The sequence below is a fragment of the Hemicordylus capensis genome, chromosome 1 (genome assembly GCF_027244095.1).
Source record: "Hemicordylus capensis ecotype Gifberg chromosome 1, rHemCap1.1.pri, whole genome shotgun sequence".
NCBI lineage: Eukaryota > Metazoa > Chordata > Lepidosauria > Squamata > Cordylidae > Hemicordylus > Hemicordylus capensis.
Genome location: NC_069657.1, coordinates 429248915 through 429268632, shown reverse-complemented (window position 1 = coordinate 429268632; position 19718 = coordinate 429248915). Strand labels below are relative to the sequence as shown.

At 45.1% G+C, this 19718-nt stretch overlaps 1 protein-coding gene across 2 annotated transcripts in view; it reads right to left on the bottom strand.

The window, feature by feature from the left end:
- The window catches only part of PRKCE (protein kinase C epsilon), a 518891-nt gene that overhangs the window by 54898 nt on the left and 444275 nt on the right, over positions 1–19718 (bottom strand). For both annotated transcript variants that reach the window (XM_053312122.1, XM_053312132.1), the window contains exon 11: positions 14154–14308. In XM_053312122.1, coding sequence (XP_053168097.1) covers positions 14154–14308 — 155 coding nt within the window. The remainder of the gene's footprint in view (positions 1–14153; positions 14309–19718) is intronic.

Sequence of the window (19718 nt, the reverse complement as noted above, 5' to 3'; positions counted from 1 at the left end):
GCTGTAGTGTGGAACTATGGAAAGGTGTTACAAAGACACATACCCACACACACTTACTCACACTCAAATTGGGACATTATAATGACAAGAATCATTATAATCTTCTTAGCCTATGTAGCTTGTTTAGGCACCAGAAATAAAGTGTAGCCACTGGGAAACTGGGGGTCTAGGGATGGAGAGCTGGTCTTGCAGTAGCGAGCATTAATTGTCCCTTTTGCTAAGGGTCCACCCTGGTTTGCATTTGCATGGGTGACTATATGTGAATGCTGTCTGCTGTAAAATATTCCCCTTAAAGGATGGGATTGTATTTCAGAGGAAGAGCATCTGCTTCTATGCAGATGGAACCACCCCTGCTAACTTAACAAAGAGGCATCTTTTAATGTGGAGATTCTCTTTATTTAGCAGGGGGAGAGTAACTGGCCCTATCCACCCCCAGCACAGTACCTCCAGTGACTGTTGCTGGTACCTACCTTATGTTTCTTTTTAGATTGTGAGCCCTTTGGGGACAGGGGTCCATCTTATTTGTTTGTTGTTTCTCTGTGTATACTACCCTGAGTCATTTTTGGAAGGATGGTATAGAAATAGAATTGATGATGATGATGATGATGATGATGATGAACTTGAACACCATCCTGACACCTTGGGCATCGATAAAATTACAACACATCAGCTACAGAAGGCCACACTACTCGGGACAGCACAAATACGACAACTGTATCTTTAATTTTTCTTTAGTTATGCTAGACCCTTAGAAAGGGCCCCATAATTAAAGTACCAAATCCAGTCAATAACATCTGGTAGACTGTGTGTAAATAGATGATGATGATGATGATGATGATGATGATAATAATAATAATAATAGCAGATGAAGTAATGCAACACTTATTAACTAATAAGCAGCTTCCAGTTGAACAGAAAGGAAATTGCCTGAACACCAGAGGCACAAAAGAACAGCTGCTGATTGACAAAATGATTTTAGAAAATTGCAAGAGAAGAAAAACCAATCTAAGTGTTGCATGGATTGACTACAAGAAGGCCTTCGACTCACTGCCTCATACGTGGATACTAAAAGGTTTAGAAACAACTGGTGTCAGCAAAAACATTCAGATATTTATTTTTAAAAGCAATGAGCATGTGGAGTACACAGTTAACAATCAATGGTGAGACACCTGGACAGGTTAGCATTAGAAGAGGCATTTTCCAAGGGGACTCACTATCCCCTCTGTTATTTGTAACAGACATGACTCCACTTTCACAAATACGAAACAAAACAGGCCTTGGATACCAAATATCTAAAACATCAAGTAAAATCAACCATCTGCTGTACATGGATGATTTGAAGTTGTATGGAAAGTCCCAATCAGAAATCAAATCACTGCTAAACAACACTGTCCGTATATTCAGTTGTGATATAGCAATGGAGTTTGGACTAGACAAGTGTGCTGCATTAATAATGAACAGAGGAAAAATAACAAAAACAGAAGGAATAGAACTGCCCAATGGAAGCAACATCAAGAACCTGGAAGAACATTACAAATACTTGGGCATTCTCCAGGCTGATAACATCGCACACACTGAAGTTAAAAGAAAAATTGGAAGTGAATACATCAGGAGAGTTAGAAAAATTCTAAAGTCCAAACTCAATGGTGGGAACTCCATACAAGCCATAAACACCTGGGCTATACTTATTATTAGATACACTGCAGGAATAATAGACTGGACCCAGGCAGAGCTAGAGACGCTAGGTTGGAAGACCAGGAAAATAATGACCATCAATCATGCTCTGCACACCCGCAGTGATGTAAATAGGCTATATGTCCCTCGCAGCTCAGGTCGAAGAGGAATGATGCAAGTCCATCAAACAGTAGAGGAGGAGAAAAAAGGCCTTGAAGAATATATCAAGGACAGTGAAGAACATGCACTTCAAATGGTCAATAACGAGAAACTTTTCAACACCAATGAAACAAAGCAGGCCTACAAGAAAGAACAAGTCAAGAACCGAGCAGAAAAATGGAAAAATAAGCCACTGCATGGTCAATATTTGCACAATATAAGTGGAAAATCAGACATCACCAAGACCTGGCAATGGCTTAAGAATAGCAACTTGAAGAAAGAAACAGAGGGTTTAATACTGGCTGCACAAAAACAGGCACTAAGAACAAATGCAATAAGAGCAAAAGTAGAAAAATCCACAACAAAAAGCAAGTGCCGCCTTTGTAAAGAAGTAGATGAAACATTGGCCCACCTAATCAGCTGTTGTAAAAAGATCACACAGACTGACTACAAACAAAGGCATGACAAGGTAGCAGGGACGATACACTGGAACATCTGCAAAAAATACTAGCTACCTGTAGCCAAAAATTGGCGGGACCATAAAATTGAAAAAGTTGTTGAAAATGAAGGTGCAAAAATATTATGGGACTTTCGACTGCAAACAGACAAAGTAATAGTAGTAGTAGTAGTAGTAGTAGTAGTAGTAGTAAGTTTATTGCAGTCACAGACCAGATCAACAATTAATAACAATTAATAACATTAATAAGAAAATTCAGAAATTTCAAAGTTTACAAAATCACAAACTGTTCAAATTACTAATACAGTCTTTACGGAGCTTCGACACCACAAAACAGAACTTTGCCACATTATCTGAAATTGCAGGTTTGAAATTGGTCAGCATAATTTCCAAATAAAATTGGTCTATGTGACCAGGATAAATGGCTAAAACAGGAGGAATAAATTTGGTGTGAGCATCCTTATAAAACTGACAATAAAGAATAACATTAGTGCAAGACCAGCCGGAAAGAAGACCAGGCTTAACCATAATTTAATTATGCAAAACCATAATTTTGCTTTCAGAGGGGTGACCCCTGCTTCCCTACATAGGATGGCATTTGCTGTACCCTTAGGTACCTGAAAAATAGCCTCAGGAATTTAGTTTGTACTGTTTCAAACATCTGCCACAAAATACACCAGATATAACTGTAGTCAAGAAGAAAGAAAAACAAGTTAAAATAATTGACATAGCAATATCAGATGATAGCAGAATAGAAGAAAAAGAAATAGGAAAAAACAACACAATACAAAGATCTACAAATCGGAATTGAAAGGCTGTGGCACAAGACCAAAATAATCCCAGTAGTAATTGGCACCCTAGGTGCAGTTCCAAAAGAGCTTGAAGAGCACCTCACCATAGGGGCCACAGAAATCAGCATCAGCCAATTACAAAAAGCAACTTTACTGGAAACAGCCTATATTTTGCGATGATAATAATAACAATGATATAGTTAGCAATGATATCTACAACAACAGCAACAACACTGATAATAAAATTCAGCCGTCCCAGGTCCTTGGGAAGGACTCGATGTCTGGATAAAACAAACCAGTCAGTAACACCTGTCTGACTGTTTAAACAAGAAATAATCATAATCTACAAATCAGAATTGAAAGGCTGTGGCAGAAAATGACCAAAATAATCCCAGTAGTAATTGGCACTCTAGGTGCAGTTCCAAAAGACCTTGAAGAGCACCTCAACACCAAAGGGGCCACAGAAATCACCATCAGCCAATTACAAAAAGCAGCTTTACTGGGAACAGCCTACATTTTGCGGCGATACCTATAACAACAATAACATTGATAACAAAATTCTGGCATCCCAGGTCCTTGGGAAGGACTCGATGTCTGGATAAAACAAACCAGTCAATAACACCTGTCTGACTATGCAAACAAGAAATAATAATAATAATAAATACAGAAAGCCCCAAGTTTCCTCCCTGGCATCTCCAGGTTGGGCTGGGAGATATTCCTGCCTGAAGCCTAGGAGAGTCGCTGTCAGGCAGTGCAGACAATACTGAGCTAGATGGACCAATGGTCTGACTCAGTATAAGGCACCTTCCGATGTTCCTATGGGTGGGGAAAACAAGGGCTAATGATGAGAGGAGCAGGCAGGTTGCCAGAGACGGACATTTGTTTGGTTCAGAGCTCCTGGCATTTAGATGCAATGCAATGCACTGTCCATGTTCCACTGTAAAGTTCTCAGGATCACACAAAGTTTGTGGCTGAAGCAAGATTTGAATTGGAGACTTCCTGACTCACACTGTTAGTGCACTATGCTATACCAGGAGTCAAGCATGTTGCATTTGGAAATGACTGAAAACCATTTCAGAATGGGGGGAATCATGATTGTTTTATTTGTTCGGTGTTTTAAAAAAAGTCTATTCTGCCTTTTAATTCTAAGAATGTTCAAGGCGGCTCACAATATAGTAAGAATGTTACCCACCATGATGGACAACCCTCTGTTGAGGGTAGGGACCCGCCAGGGGTGCTGTACAACTTAAAACACAGTCCCTGTGGTGTAGTGATGGGGCTGCTACAGAATGCCTTTAAATCAAATAAGCATAAGAAAAGCAACAGCCAAGAAGGAAAGAAGCTGATAAAACTCATGGCTGATAAAACATTCCTCTCCTTGACTGTAGTTTCCTCCCCACCGCCCTCTTTTGTTATCTGTTTTGTTTTAAATGTATATATAATTGTAATGTTAGATTGTTATTAAGCATTATTATTATACAATTACAATATACATTTACTCTTGTGTGATTTCTATTTTTGAAAATGTAATCAACCAAATTAAAAATAGAAACTGACATCCAGAGTAATGAAGTGTGCATGCAGCAACACTGTGCATCATATGTAGCAGAAACAATTTCCATTGATCTCCCCTTCCCTCTGTAGCGGACTGTGACTCCTAAAAAAATGTCCCTGAGGGTTGTGTATCCCTCAGGGACATATTTTTGAGTTACAGAAGTAACAGAAGATTGATGAAAATTGTCCTCCCTGTAGTGTCTGCTATGTGTTCACTGTGTGTGTGCTTCATTGATCTATAAGTTGGCCACAATAAATGAAGAAGAAGAAAAATGGTGGATAAATTTAACTCAGCAGGCAACAGCAAATTAAAAGGTCTTTGCACAGCACCAAATATTCATCAAGTGTGGTGCCAGGCAAGCCTGGCAAAAGATGAAATTTTGCAGGTATTTCCAAAAGCCTTTTAAAGGGCATATCACTAGAAACTATGGAAATGTGTTTGCTTATTTGGTTCTCACAATACCATGCGTGTACACCCTTGTATGCTTATCATAAGAGTGGAAAGTACTGGTACCCCTTTCCACTTTTATGAAAGTACTGGTACCCCTTTCCACTTTATATACACACACACACACACAGAGGCGAACCTCACCATTTGTGGACCCAGCACCCGCGGTTCCATATATCCGTGGTCGGGTAACTGACACCCAACCTTGGCATACGTGGGGGGGGGGTAAACAAAGGGTTAATTTTGGTGTGTCCATGGTTTTGGGGTGACTAGAAAAAACCTCTGAGGTAGTTTCCGGCCACCATTTTAAGGTGAGGAGCCATTTTTGGCTCATTTGGGGTTTTTTGGGGTTTTTTTTGCTTTTTAAATTCCGTAACAAATCTCAGAAAAATGGCAGTTTTGGAAATTGTGGTGGTGGGATTGCGGGACAGCTGCTGATCTGCAGGGCACTTTGTTTCCATTATTCCTACCCCCTTTTGCCCCCCTTTCGTCATTTCTACAGTCTCTGGGAACTTGATCCCTTAAATCCCATTGACTTAATGCCCATTATCTGTAGCTGTAGCGGAGAACGGAACTCCTGTGAATAACGGGGTTCATCTGTACACACACATACACACACACGCATACACACGCAAGAGGACAGGTGTACTTTTTTGCCTTGCTTGCACTTAAAGTCTTTATTTTCCAATGTATGAAGATATTACATGTTTTTGTCTTGTTAAGAAAGTAAATATAACAATCAGATAATATTAAATAACTGACATTTAAAAGAGAAGGTAGAAGATAAATATTTCCCCCTACTTCCTTTCAGCAAAATTATTTTGCTGCTGTTATCTGACAGAAAGCATGGGTCCCCTTCCTATAAACTCTGCAGGAAAACGGCTGCCCTCTCAGGAATGTAAACTTGGCAATGCTTCTTGGCAGCCTCTGAGTGTCTCTCTCATTCTCATTTTAACAAAAGCCCCAAGCAATTATCCTAATGTTAAGGTCAAGGCTCTGCTGATGTGATGCAATGATGCACAGGTGAGCATTAAGAAAGTGAAACTCTTGCAGTTCTCTCAAGGAAAATCATGTGTTCTGCCTTTCCAGTAGACATTTCCCAAGAGATGAGGAGGAGATCAGTTAAAATGGGCTAAGAGTTGGCAAGGATCTACTACTACTACTACTACTACTACTACTACTACTACTACTACCACCACCACCACCACCTTCCTCCCTCCCTCCCTCTGGCGGATGGTGCCCTACACAACTCATCTGCCCAGGAGTTATGAGCAAAACCCATTACAAGACCCATGTTTTGCAAACATGGTTTGCAAAACAAACCATGGAAGCAGGGTTGCAAACAGAGGAAAAGCTTGAGGAGAAACTCCTCACTTCAGTTCTTTGGGGTGGGGGGGCAGGAAAGATACTTTTGGGAGGGAGTAAAATGTGTTTTGGGGAATGAAGATATCGGTTATTAGGTTTGGTGGGGTGGGGGAACTCCTCAGAACTTAAGGGGGATCTACACTCCTGAGGGGAAGTAGGTGCTTTGGCAGCAGCTGGTAGGGCAGATGCCTACAGTCACAGTCTGGTGGACTGCAGGGGATCAGCTGAGTGGATGGTGTTCCAGTTGCTCTGGAGACAGGGACCCCAAGCCACCTGCACACCTTGTAAGAGGCCAAATACCCCTCGCAAGGAGCCAGAGACCTCTCATAAGTACTGGAGGTAGGTGGAGGTGGGGAGGATGGCCGAAGAGGAGAAGGGATGGTTGGCTCAGCTCCTGGAGAGGATCGAACTGAGGATGCCAACAGTGAAGGAAGGAGATGAGTCCGCCTGGCTTTGGCAACCCCTCCCCTCCCAATCTGAGGCCCTGTGAGGAAGGTGAGCAAGCAGCAGACTGTGAGGAAAGTAACTGGCAGGAAACTGCTCTGCTACCTCGAAGGGACATAGATGTGGACCCACCTCCATCACAAATTCACTATACTGGTTCAGATGCAATGACCCATGGCTTGGCCATTGGGTCTCAGCTTTAGGCTCGATTGCTCCTTCCTTGTCGCACGTGCTCTGATGCCCTCCCTGATTTCCTGGCTTGGCAAAACCAGAGTTTGGCATTACATCCAAATCAGCAAACTATTACACCCAAATCCGCCCAAATCCGAAGTGGTTTTAAGTTACGAACGATTAGCATTCATACCGGTACAGATGTAGCACAATGTCATGGCTAACACTGCCAAGAGTATTTGCAAAGGGATGGAGGAGGAGGTAGTGTGGGAGCCTTTGGGGCGCTCCTGCTCTCTTAAACGTGATTAATAAATTGGGAAATGCAGTACCTGCACCAAGCCTCTATCAGATCATGCTAGACATTACTGAAGTGCTCAGTTCCTGCAGTGTCTTAAGAAGCTAATAATAATGAAATGGGAACCAACAGCCGCAGGATGGGCTTTGATATAACAATGTATCTTTCTATGAAAATATTTATATGAACTGAGAATGTGACTTTTGTTTTCTTCACAACCACCAGGATCAGACAAGGTCATTCTTGCATTCAAATGTATTTTAAATAAAAGGAATGGAAAGGAGCCCTGTGACCGTGCCAGCCAAAAGATGACACGAACTCAGAGGTGGAGCCCTTCTGTTAAACTGTAAAAGGGCTGACCCTTTGAACTCTGGGTAAATTGAGGACAAAACTGGACACCAAAACGTTGCTACTCGTTTGCACTGGCTAAAAGAAAGCCCACAGCTAGACAGACTAGACCTGTGAAATTTGTTATCAGGGCTGAGCTGTGGGCAGTGGGTACGAGTGGGTGCAAGTCCCCAGATGCAGGGGAGTGACAGCAGGAGAGAGGGCATGCCCCTTTCAACTCCTTCCTGTGGGCTCCCAGCGGCATCTGGTGGGCCACTGTGTGAAACAGGATGCTGGACTAGATGGGCCCTGGGCCTGTACCAGCAGGGCTCTTCTTGTGTCCGTATGTTTGAGACCAGGACTGGAGAGCCAGAACAAGGAGAGCCACACAGTACAGGGGATGGGGCCGTAAAGCATTCGCTTTGCACACAGAAGGTCCCAAGTTCCCTCCCTGGCAGCATCTCCAGGCAGGGCTGGGAAAGACGCCTGCCTGGAACCTTGGAGAGCCACTGAGAGTTGGTGTAGACTATATTGAGCTAGATGGTCCAACTCAGTACAAGGCAGCTTCCTGTGTTCCTGTGACAAGCTGGTAGCTACAGGGGCGAAGAGCCAGAGAGTCAAACCAGTAGCCAGGAACACACCAGAGGTCATTCTGAGTAGGCAGTCAGGACGCACACTGAGCAAGCAAGGACAAATACGTCAGCAGCAAGGAGATCCTGAAACTGAGGCAAGGTCTGCTTCAGAGAGGAAGTCTCTTATACTCTTCCTGTCTGCAGGGAAGCCAATAATGGGCCACACAGCATGGGGGGGGGGGGGGGGCTGGCGGCGGAATATGGGGACTCAAATCTTGCAGTACAGCAAGGCACCACAAGGGGCAGTGGTAGGCAGAGTCCCAGCCTCAGGGAACTCTGGCACTTGTGGCCCACCAAACCAAGGACGTGGCCGGTATGCTTGACCAGACCACTGTTTACAGTCACAGGCAGGCAGCGAAACAGGCTTAACAAACTGTTAGTGGGCTGCCGTGCAAGGCATGCTGGAAGTTTGAAAGCTGTGAACATTCAAAGAGTATTTCAGGACTCCTCCCACAGAAAAAGTGAAATTTGGGGAGTATTTCAGGGTTTCTCGCAAGGAGAAATATCAGTGAATCTGCTCAGATGGCTTTTCCACAACACTATGGGGAACTGTGTTGGGCTTGGTAGGCCACAAATGGTGCAGATCCTTGGCTAGAAGTAAAGGGTGTGATACCAAAGGCCAATATTTATTTTATTCATTAGATTGTTATCTTGTCTTTCTTCAAAACAGCCCAGGGAGGCGCTGAGAATTCTTCCCCTGCTTTATCTTTGTAACAACCCTGAGAGGCTGAGCAATAAGCCCCTTTTATGTGTGCCGTTCATGCACTGAATAATGCATAGCAGGAGGGTCCTAAGCTCCACTTCTCTCCTAAACATGATTATTCAGTTCCCGGATGGAATCCCCATGCATTCGTGGAGGGTATGTCTACATTAGTAGAAAGCCTTGAAACGTTTCAGTAGTGCTTGGCCCAGCAACAATGGACACACTGTTGCTGGAATTGCATTTTATTTAGGCGGCGGGGTGTGTGTGTCACCACACATCGGGTCTAAAAAGGATGGGAGGTCAACACGGTCAAACATTGGAATGCAATGAGTTGACCACAACGTGATATATATTGAGCCCTTTCTCATGAGCAGTGAGAAAGGGCAAGAAGGTTAGTGGGGAGGAAGCCCTAAAGAGCTTACCTCCCCGCAGACGATTGAGGGTGTCCTCTTCAGTAGGCATGTTGCCCGCCCAGATGACTACTGGTTCCTGTTGGTAGCTTGGACGGCTGGGGTGCCGGGACACATTGCCCCACCCGCTGGAGCTCCAATAATGCCCAGTTTTGCCTACACATGTGAATAACTTCATTGTCTGTAGAAAGGGAGTGAATGAAGGGTGGCAAGTCTGTACTAAACTGCTGATGTGGAAACAACCTAGATTTCAAAAGTGGGAACCCAAAGAGATCCTAGCACCCTTGCTAAAAGAATTTTCATCAAAGTGGCCTATGAAGTGTTACATTCTGACAGTATGAATGCCATTTGCCAACATGATGTGCAGTGTAACACTGAGATTTCTGACCAGCCAGGGCTGCTGTGCAAGTGAAAGCCAGCCCTGGTGGTGGTATTCAAGAGGGCACTTGTGCAACTACTTAAAACAGCAGGTAAGCACTTGCGCAGTACTACTTCCATTGTTTCATAGGAACATAGGAAGCTGCCATATACTGAGTCAGACCATAGGACCATCTCACTCAGTATTGTCAGTATTGTATTGCCAGTATTGTACTGGCCGTGGCTTCTCCATGGTTGCAGGCAGGAATCTCTCTCAGCCCTATCTTGGCGATGCCAGGGAAGGAACTTGGAGCCTAGATGCTCTTCCCAGAGTGGCTCCATCCCCTAAGGGGAATATCCTAACAGCGATCACACTTCTAGTCTCCCTTTCGTATGCAGCCAGGGCAGATCCTGCTTAGCTTAAGGTGACAATTCATGCTTGCTACCACAAAACCAGCTCTCTTCCCATATGGAAGTTTCCAATGGAAATAGCGCAACACAAGTGTGTTAAGTGAGTTGCACAGGTGTGCCCTTGCGCAACACTGCCAGGGCTATCTTTCATGTGTGCAGCAGCCCTGGTGAGCTGGAAACACCACTGTTGCATTGCACAAGGTGTCAGCAATTAATTTGTACTTGGATCTCAGAGCCAATGATGATATCAATAAAGCTGCAAAGCCACCTTGGCCTAAGTGCTGTTAAAGCCCTGAGATGTGGATTTATGGATTGTGGTCTTATTGCTGAGGTCTACATTACATCTTCTACCAATATTTTCCTTTAACGAGAAACAGCTATGGGAGGCTGGAATCTTGAGTGGAGAACAGGTCTGAGGAGGAAAGCTGACTAATACTTTCTCCTTGGGGCATTTTTTGGTTCCCAATTACCTTCAGGTGCCTTTCTTCCTGCTGAGGAAAAACGACAATGCCCAAGTCTCCCTTGGGTAGTTTTTATTTTTTTAAAGTCAGTGGCAAGTTACACATGACTGCAAGAAATATGGAGTTTGGCCCTGTAATCCTCTCACTGGAGTAATCTCATAGGTTTTTACAGCTGCAATCCTGAGACATGGAAGAGGAGATCTGTGTGAACAATGAGGTGTAAATTTCCATTTCTGGAATGCAAATCGCATAAAGTGCATGGTGGCCGACATCCAGACTAAGGAAGTGCCAGTGCTACTTGAGATGCCATGGCACTCCTGATGGCTTTGACTAACTCAGCAGCAGCAATCACATGAGAGGTGTGTGAATTTTGATGACTTGCCCTACACCAGCACTCTGTGCCACAAAAAAACCTATGAATCTGAAGACCAGAGCCCTCAGGTACATATTTTTGGGTGACACAGAGAACTTCCAGAGGTTGGGGAGATTGCCAAAATTGTACACACACACACACACACACACACACACACACACACACACACACACAGAGCATGTGAGCGCTGGTGCTGTGTAAGTCAGGAAGCTATCAGAAGTGCTCCTGCCATGGTGCTTTCTTAAAAACTTGATAGGAACTAGGGATGTGCAAAATGTTTCAACATTGAAACAGGCTGTTTTGAGTGTTTTGAGCTTGAAACAAAATGCCCTTTAAATAAAGGGCCTATAGATTGGAACAAAACAACCTCATTTCTGTTCGAAATGTTTCAATGTTTCAAGCGCTATTTTGGAGGCCTGTTTTTCCCTTGCTGGTTGGTTTTCTGGCACAGGCTTCCAACTGGCTTGCAATCTCCTTGCTTTTTGGATGGCTTGTTATCATAGAAATCAAGTGCTAACATGGGCAACTATGCCCCTGAAATCAAGTGCTAACATGGGCAACTATACCCCCATTGGCTGGGGGGGAGGGAGGAGAGTGGGGGACACAAAAGGAGAGAGTTTCAAAATGTATTCAAAGGGACTAGGAGGCAGAGAGAACCCTTATAATATGCCTCTCTTGAAGAAGATACATCAGGAAAGGAGGAAGGAAGGATTGATTTTGAGATTCTATTTTCTCAGCACTGAGTATAATATGCTGTGATATTGCTGCTATAATGATCTGGTTTTGCTGGATCTCAGACTGACAAAGGCAGAACAAGGTTGTCTGCCTTCCTTGAGTTGTGGTTTGGTTTGCTTGTGAGATAGTGTTGTGGTGAGAAATGGACAGTGGCAGCTCTCTCTCTCTCTCTCTCTCTCTCTCTCTCTCTCTCTCTCTCTCTCTCTCTCTCTCTCTGTAATTGTAATACTGTTCCCCATGGGTAGCTCCTAGGGACACCAAAGTGGGTTGTATGGTAGGACATGATGGGTGCTACCTACTAACCCACCAGAGGCACTCTTATCCTGGACTTCTGGGCCAGAGTCCAGGGTGTCCACAACTTCTGGGGGGCCCCAAATCCCTTTTAGTCTGTCCCAGGTGCTGTGGTTGCTGTGACGCCAGCCCACACTGCGCTAGACGGTCAAGCATAACTGTGACCTGCGCCGGGCATGACCTCTGCTTTAGAGAAAGGGGAAGGAGGAGTCAGGAAAGAAACATGTGAGATGGGAATATGTTGTGTGTTGAAATGTTTCCACTTGTGCATATCTGCATAATAACATAATAACAGCCCTGCTGGATCAGGCCCAAGGCCCATCTAGTCCAGCATCCTGTTCTGCACAGTGGCCCACCAGATGCCACTGGAAGCCACAGACAGGAGTTGAGGGCATGGCCCCTCTCCTGCTGTTACTCCCCTTCAACTGGTACTCAGAGGTATCCTGCCTTTGAGGCTGGAGGTGGCCTTTAGCCCTCCAGCTAGAAGCCCATGATAGACCTCTCCTCCATGAAGTTATCCAAACCCCTCTTAAAGCCATCCAGGTTGTTGGCTGTCACCACATCTCGTGGCAGAGAATTCCACAAGTTGATAAATATACCTGTCTTATATTCTTACATTCTTGTGAGTTCAGTTGCTGTTTGTGCCCTCAATAACTCAACATGTTAAAAATACTGGGTGTGTCACAGGGTGTATGTGTAGGGGGATGATGCTTAACCTGGAGTGGACGGGGTGATGGGCCTCCAATGGCCTTTACGTCCAGGCTCCAAAATTACTTAGGTGCACCTCTTCATCCAACCCACACAAAAAATGGGCAAGTGGGTGATTTTAAACAAAATTTTAAGCTTTCCCCCAAACCCCCATAGGATCCTCGGTTTTAGCTCAGTATTGTCTAATCTGACTGAGAGCAGCTTTCCAAGGTTTTAGGCAGGAATCTTTCCCAACCCAACCTGGAGATGCCATGGACTGAACCTGGGACTTTCTGCATGCAAAGCAAATGCTCTAGCATTGAGTTATGGCCCCAAGCCCTTATACCTTGCTCTTCAAAAAGAAACCAGAGTGGCTTACAAATAAAATACAGCCACACTGAAATAATAAACATGACAAGCATGCATTTGTTCTGCTTTGCACTTTCTGGCACTTGCCACTACAAATGCCGGTGGTGTGCGCGCAGCAACCCCCTTGCCGCGTGAATAGTGCTTTGTGGACTGCACCCAGAGTATTTTACGAAAAAGAAACGGTCCTGCAGCCAACTTCCCTAACTGCAGTTCATTCTGTACGCTCCTGCCAAGATTTATCTGAAGAAGTGAAAAGCTGCCAATTTTTTTTTCCACAAAGGGAAAAGAAGGGGAGGAAGAGTGACACGACAAGATAAAGGCCTTAATAAACACAGAGATAGTAGGTGAACATTTCCCAAGTAGTTCCTTGTTTCTAATAATAAATATTTATCCCTTGGTGCATTCTTCAGAGCGTAACAATTAAAAAAATGGCACAAATGGGCTTTGGACAGAAAGATTAGTGATTTGGTTTTGTTATTGTTTGGATGGGGACCTGGAGCGGCAAGGCACAAATTCAAGTTGTCTGCAAAAAGAGGTGCTTCCTGTTAGCGGCTGAGCCTTCGCCCTTGCAGTCAAGAGAAAAGGGCATCATGTACAAAGCCTTGCAAAAACGATTATCCCAGCTCTATCAGGCTGGAGACAAGTAGGACAAACAAACTCAGGAAGTGGCAGGGAGTTTGAAACTGAGAGGAAATCTATGGCAGAAGGAGAAAGCTGAAGAGATCACACTGATCTGCAACCAAAGTCAACTTTGGGTCACAGCGTGCCAAGCTTTTAAAAAAAGCGTTACTTGTCTTATAATACAAAACTGGCATCCACAGCTGGCGATGACTGCAGAGACTATTCAGATGTTAACATTTGGAATGATAAACAGCCTTCTCCACTCCCATCCCCCAAGAAAGACAGAAAAAAAAGTTCTATGTAAGCAAGCAGGGGGGAAAAAACCCAGCCAATCCGGTTGCTAAGAGACATGGGATTTCCGCCAGAATAAAACCAAGAGCATCAAGAATTCTTTATTCCAAACCCAAAGAGAAAGTACCTGTAGATGACGCCATGTTGGTGGAGAAACATGAGTGCCGATGTGACCTCTGCTGCATAGAAGCGGGAGCGAGGCTCGTCAAATTTGCGCGAACGTTGAATCTGAAACATTAGGTCTCCTCCATTGACATATTCCATGACGAAAAAGAGGCGGTCCTGAAAGGAACGAAGAAAGTGCCATTTAGCTAATTTCTTTGGTCGTACAAAGACTTGCTGTATGTACATGACACATTCGGAAATGAGGATTTGCATCCAGAAGCGGAGGAAACAAAACTGCAAATTTTGTGTAAAGAAAAAACGACATCTAGAAGCCTGTGTGTGTGTTTTAGAATGTGTAGCACATTGCTGAAATGAAAGATAATTAAAGGATGTTGAAAAACGACTGGCATTTCTTTACAATTACTACATCTAATTCTAACTTCTCAAAGAAGCATTTACCAGGAGCACAATCCACTAGGAACCTTTGCATAAGCCTCATAGAAATCACATATTTTGTCCCTGCATCTCCAAAGGAAACATGTGAAGAAGCTGCCATAAATCAAAAGGGGCTGTTTACATGGTGATGCAAATCTACCCACATCTGCAGATACTGAAGGGTGGTGTCTTCAGGTTCAGCACCGATACAATATCTGTATATATAGAAGCCACTTGAAATTCTTGCTTCTAGTGAGAAAAAGAAAGCCTTGACAGCTGCCATGTGCTGAACCTGTTTTGCATGCCACCTGGAATATCCCATCTGCAGCATGTGCAGAAAGACCTGTTTCGCACAGGTCATATGAACACAAGAACATAGGAAGCTTCCATATACCAAGTCAGATCATTGGTCCATCTATCTCAGTATTGTCTACACTGACTGGCAGAGGCTCTCTACCACTGAGCTATAGCACCATCCCCTAAAGGGAATATCTTACAGTCCTCAGTCCCCATCCCAATGCAAACCAAGGCAGACACTGCTTAGCACAGGGGGCAATTCACACTCACTGCCACAAGACCAGCCCTCCTCCCCAGAAAATCTGCAGATTTTCCAGGGTGGTGCATTCAGGGTCAGCAGCAATACAATCGTTGGGCATGTGGGTAGGCACTTGAAATTCTTGCTTCTAGTGAACCTGCCATGTTAAGCAGGTGTGAGAGAGTGCTGGGTAGGGTCCTGAGCCAATCCCATGTGCCTTACTCTCAGAGGAAGATGTTAGCCTGCTCTGGGCTGCACTTTGGCACCACCACTGTAGTTGGCCAGAGGGTGGTACTGCAGTTTCTGGTTTAGCAATGGCCAGGGAACAGGAGGACCCAATAGGATCCTACCAGATTCTTTAAAACCTCAGGCTCTAGCCTGGCCCCTCAATGTGAGCAACCTGTTGCCTGAGAGAAGGCCAGTCTACTCTCAGGGAATCCTTACTCCCTGCTCAGTACTAGCTGTGCTCCAGACAGAAAGCCTTGGCAGGGGCTGAGCCCCTGTCTGGAATACCCCAGTTCCAGTGGGTATGCAACGATATGCAAAAAGTCCTGCTCGGTACAGGAAATGAATGTGTTGCCCTGATGAGGGAGCTGCTACATGAGGACACGTGGCATGGCTACCACATGTCCTGCAGATGCTCTGCAGCAGTCCCCTTTGGTTGACATTTTCAGAGCTGCTTCAGTGTATATTGGGGAGCGCGGGATTTGGCCTGCTGCCCCTCCACTGCTGCTCTCTGCAGGCACACCTCTAATGTCCATGTCTGACAAGTGCTCTGCACAATCAGAAGCCCTGTGCAATCGAGGGTTGTGCCAGACAGGCATGATCTTGCTCCCCACTCAAGCATTCAGTGCAAGCCCTGTTAACTGGGCAAAGAGGCTTTTTAAAAGACAGCAGAATGTCTTTACTATTTAGCAGGAGGAGAGCAACACTCGCTATTCCTCTCCAGGACAGTATTCTTCCTGCTTGTGCCTATTTTGTGTTTCTTATAGAAAGTGTGCCCTTTGTAGACAGGTCTTTTTCCTATTTCTACTTTTTCTATGTAAAAGAAAATCCCCATGATTTTATTTTATTTATTATTTTTTTAAAATATTTTCTTTCTTGCTCTTCCTCCAAGGAGCCCAGAATGGTGTACTACATACTTCAGTTTCTCCTCACAACAACCTTGTGAAGTAGGCTAGGCTGAGAGAGAAGTGACTGGCCCAGAGTCACCTAGCAAGTATCATGGCTGAATGGGGATTTGAACTCAGGTCTCCTCAGTCCTAGTCCAGCACTCTAACCACTATACTATGCTGGCTTTTACTATTTCTATTATCTTTTTCCTGTTATTATTTTTTCAGTGTGAATGGCTTTGAGAATTTTTCTGTTGCAAATGGCAAAGCATGATAAATAAAATAAAATTTTAAAAAGTGGAAGTTCTGTGGGAAAGCATGTGCTTGGCATACAGAAGGTTTAATCCCTGGCATCTTCGGGAAGGGTTGGGAAAGACTCCTGCCTGAAATCTTGCAGAGGTTGCCGGTCAGTGTGGAGATGATCCTGAGCAAGATGGACTGAGAGTCCAATGTGGTTTAGAGCAGCTTCCTATCTTACTGGTGATAAGCTTACTATCACCACAACTCCTGGAGGCACTTCTGAAAGGGCTTGTATGGGACACAGTCAGTATTTGACTTCCTGGATCAGGTGACCTGACAGACCCAACCCGTCTTCTATGTCACCTTCCCAATCCCCTCACCCTTTACCATAATTCTGTGTGCATGAAAATATCTTTCCGCTTTCTTCCCTACAATCAATGTATTGAACCAGTCACTGAGCTGCCAATTGCGACATTGTTTAGAGGCAATATGAGGGCTGTAAAGGGACACAAAGATGGGAGGTCAAGGACATGGGGCTGAGAGACATTGAACTCCTGATGCAAAGGCAAGCCGAGGCTTGCCGCTGAACATACTGTCAATAGGAAGCTGATGTCAATCAATCACAGATCCCTGGCAAATGCCCCTGTACAATACATGTGGTTTCTTGCAAATACCCTTTTTAGTTAACAAAACTCAGATCGACACCCCAAGCAAATACAATGCATGAAGTGGCTTTGTGGCAAGTCCTAAAAGGAAAAATTCAAATTTCTGAGAATCCCACATACTGACATTTCCACTACTATAACCTTGCACCAAAGTTTAATGCAGCCAGGTTGCCATGCAGGGGAGGGCCACAGGATGCTGTCCAACCAGGTAAAAGAGCTCCATGAGTTATCAGGAGAGCCAAGCCCAATTCTTGCTGCTCGTGTAAACCGTGGTTTACAAGGGCCTAACCCGCTTGAGAAGCCCTCCCCTTAGCCCAGGTTAGTAGAGTGATTATATCGCCCAGTTTTTGCTGGTCGTGAGAATAGCCTCAGTGTCTTTGTTCTTGCTACTGGTGTATTGTATGTATATCTGTGTCTGGGCTTGTGGTAGAGTTTAGAATGTTCGTGTCAATCATCAGTTCTGTAGACTGGTTCGTCAGTTTTCTATTTGTTATGGGACTCTTGAGACTATTATTTTTCTGTTAGGGTGATCTTTCACCCAGAGTAGAACTGTTGTTTACGGTTCGGTAATAGTTAAGTAATGAATCTTACCAACTTTGTTCAATAAACTTAACAAGCCTCAGTTTCCTCTCTGTTACACTCCGCTTCATGAAGTTATGGGCCCAGAGTGCTGGAAATAATAAAATAGGCAAGAAGAAGAGGTGAGTCTCATGATCAGTGAGACTCGCCGTAAGGGGGTTTGTGGGGAGTTTGCGTCTCCCCACAGACGATCACTAAAGGAGCCCTGGGCAGCTGGATCGGCTGTCCACACGACTGCTGGCTCCATCATGGAGCCGGGGGGGGGGGGGCTGGGGGGATCAGGGGCCATGCGACCCCCGGAAGTTCCAGGATGCCCCGCTCCTGTAGAGACCCCTGAGCCCGGGAAGCTGCTTGCAGCCTCCCGGCCGGGGGGGTCTCCTCATATGTCACCGTGCTCCGTGGTGACACACAAGCAGAACACCGAGGTTAACGGAGCGCTCGCTCTGTTCACCTTGGCTAAGAGAAGGGGTAGTTTTGGTGGTTTGCCACATGGCTCCCACGGCAGCACACTATCGCCAAAAAGTGGGCTAGGCTCCCTTAGCCCGCTTTTTGGCAATTGTGAGAATCGCCTCGAAGTTTATGAACAAGAAATGGCTACTTCCAGGTCTACAAAGAGGCATCCAGCTGAAGAGATGCTGAGTGATACAAACTATAGCAGTTGGTCATTTAGTTTAAAGGAGGCTATTCACACAATGGAGGAAAACTGGGCTGGGCCTCCCGGTGTTGGGGATCTTCCCAGCAAGTATGTGGGGCATCCTGGGACTTCTGAGGGCCAGGTGGCCCCTGATCCCTGCCGCCCCTACTGGCTCTGTGATGGAGCCAATAGTCATGTGGGTGGCTGATCTGGCCATCCAGGGCTCGACGACTGATCAATCGCCATTTGCCATAGTTCCAAGGTGTGCAGCAATTCATATTCTGGGCATCAGTAGCTTGAGTCCGCAGTAATTAATGGTTGAGTGCAGAATGGTGTGACATTATAGGTGTGACAACATGGGAGAAGAGCTGGTCTTGTGGTAGCAAGAATGAATTGTCCCCTTTGTTAAGCAGGGTCCACCCTGATATGCATTTGAATGGGAACCTACATGTGTGAGTACTTTTAAATATTCCACCTAAGGGATGAGGCTGCTTTGGGAAGAGTATCTGCATGCTGGCATGCAGAAGGTTCCAAGTTCCCTCCCTGACATCTCCAGATAGGGCTGAGAGAGACATCTGCCTGCAACCTTGGGAGAAGCCACTGCCAGTCTATGTAGACCAAGCCTGCTCAGCTTAGGCCCCACAGTTGTTTTTGGACTACAACTCCCATAATCCCCAGCCAGTGGCCAATAGCCAGAGATTATGGGCGTTGTAGGCCAACATCTGCAGGAGGGCCCAAGTTGAGCAGCCTTGATGTAGACAATACTGAGATAGATGGACCAATGGTTCAAGGCAGCTTCCTATGTTCCATTATGATCAAGTACCAGTGAGGGAGGAGAGTTAAAAGGCTCATTTTATTCCCCCCGGAACCCCTCCTACACAGTTCGACCCTGTGCACATGAGAAGGGATGGATTGTACCATTAGTTGAGTAGTTGGTAGGCATTTGTCAGAGCCAAAGCACAATCAAGGACTGAAAAGAGTAGCTTTGTGCAGGGTAACCCTGTGAAGGGCAGACATGAGCCCTATGCCAAAACAAACCCGCTTAGTATATGTGATGGAGAGGAATGGGATCATACCAACTAGAGGGGGAAATTGGATTGTACCCACCCCCATGTATGGACTGGGTATATACACATACAGTGCACAGTCTATGAATCCATACCCTGAAAAAATGGAGGATACAGATTGCATGTTCAAGACTTTCACATATGGAGCTGTATGCAGGAAAAGACCTTCCAAGAAGTGAGATGAGGTGCTCACCCCAAGATGCAGATTATTGGGGCACCCACAAGATGGCAAGATGCCACCTCCACCTCCTTATTGACCTTTCTCTACTGCCTACCATCATTGGGGCAGCTCTTCACCAAGCAGTGGCATGGCGCACGTG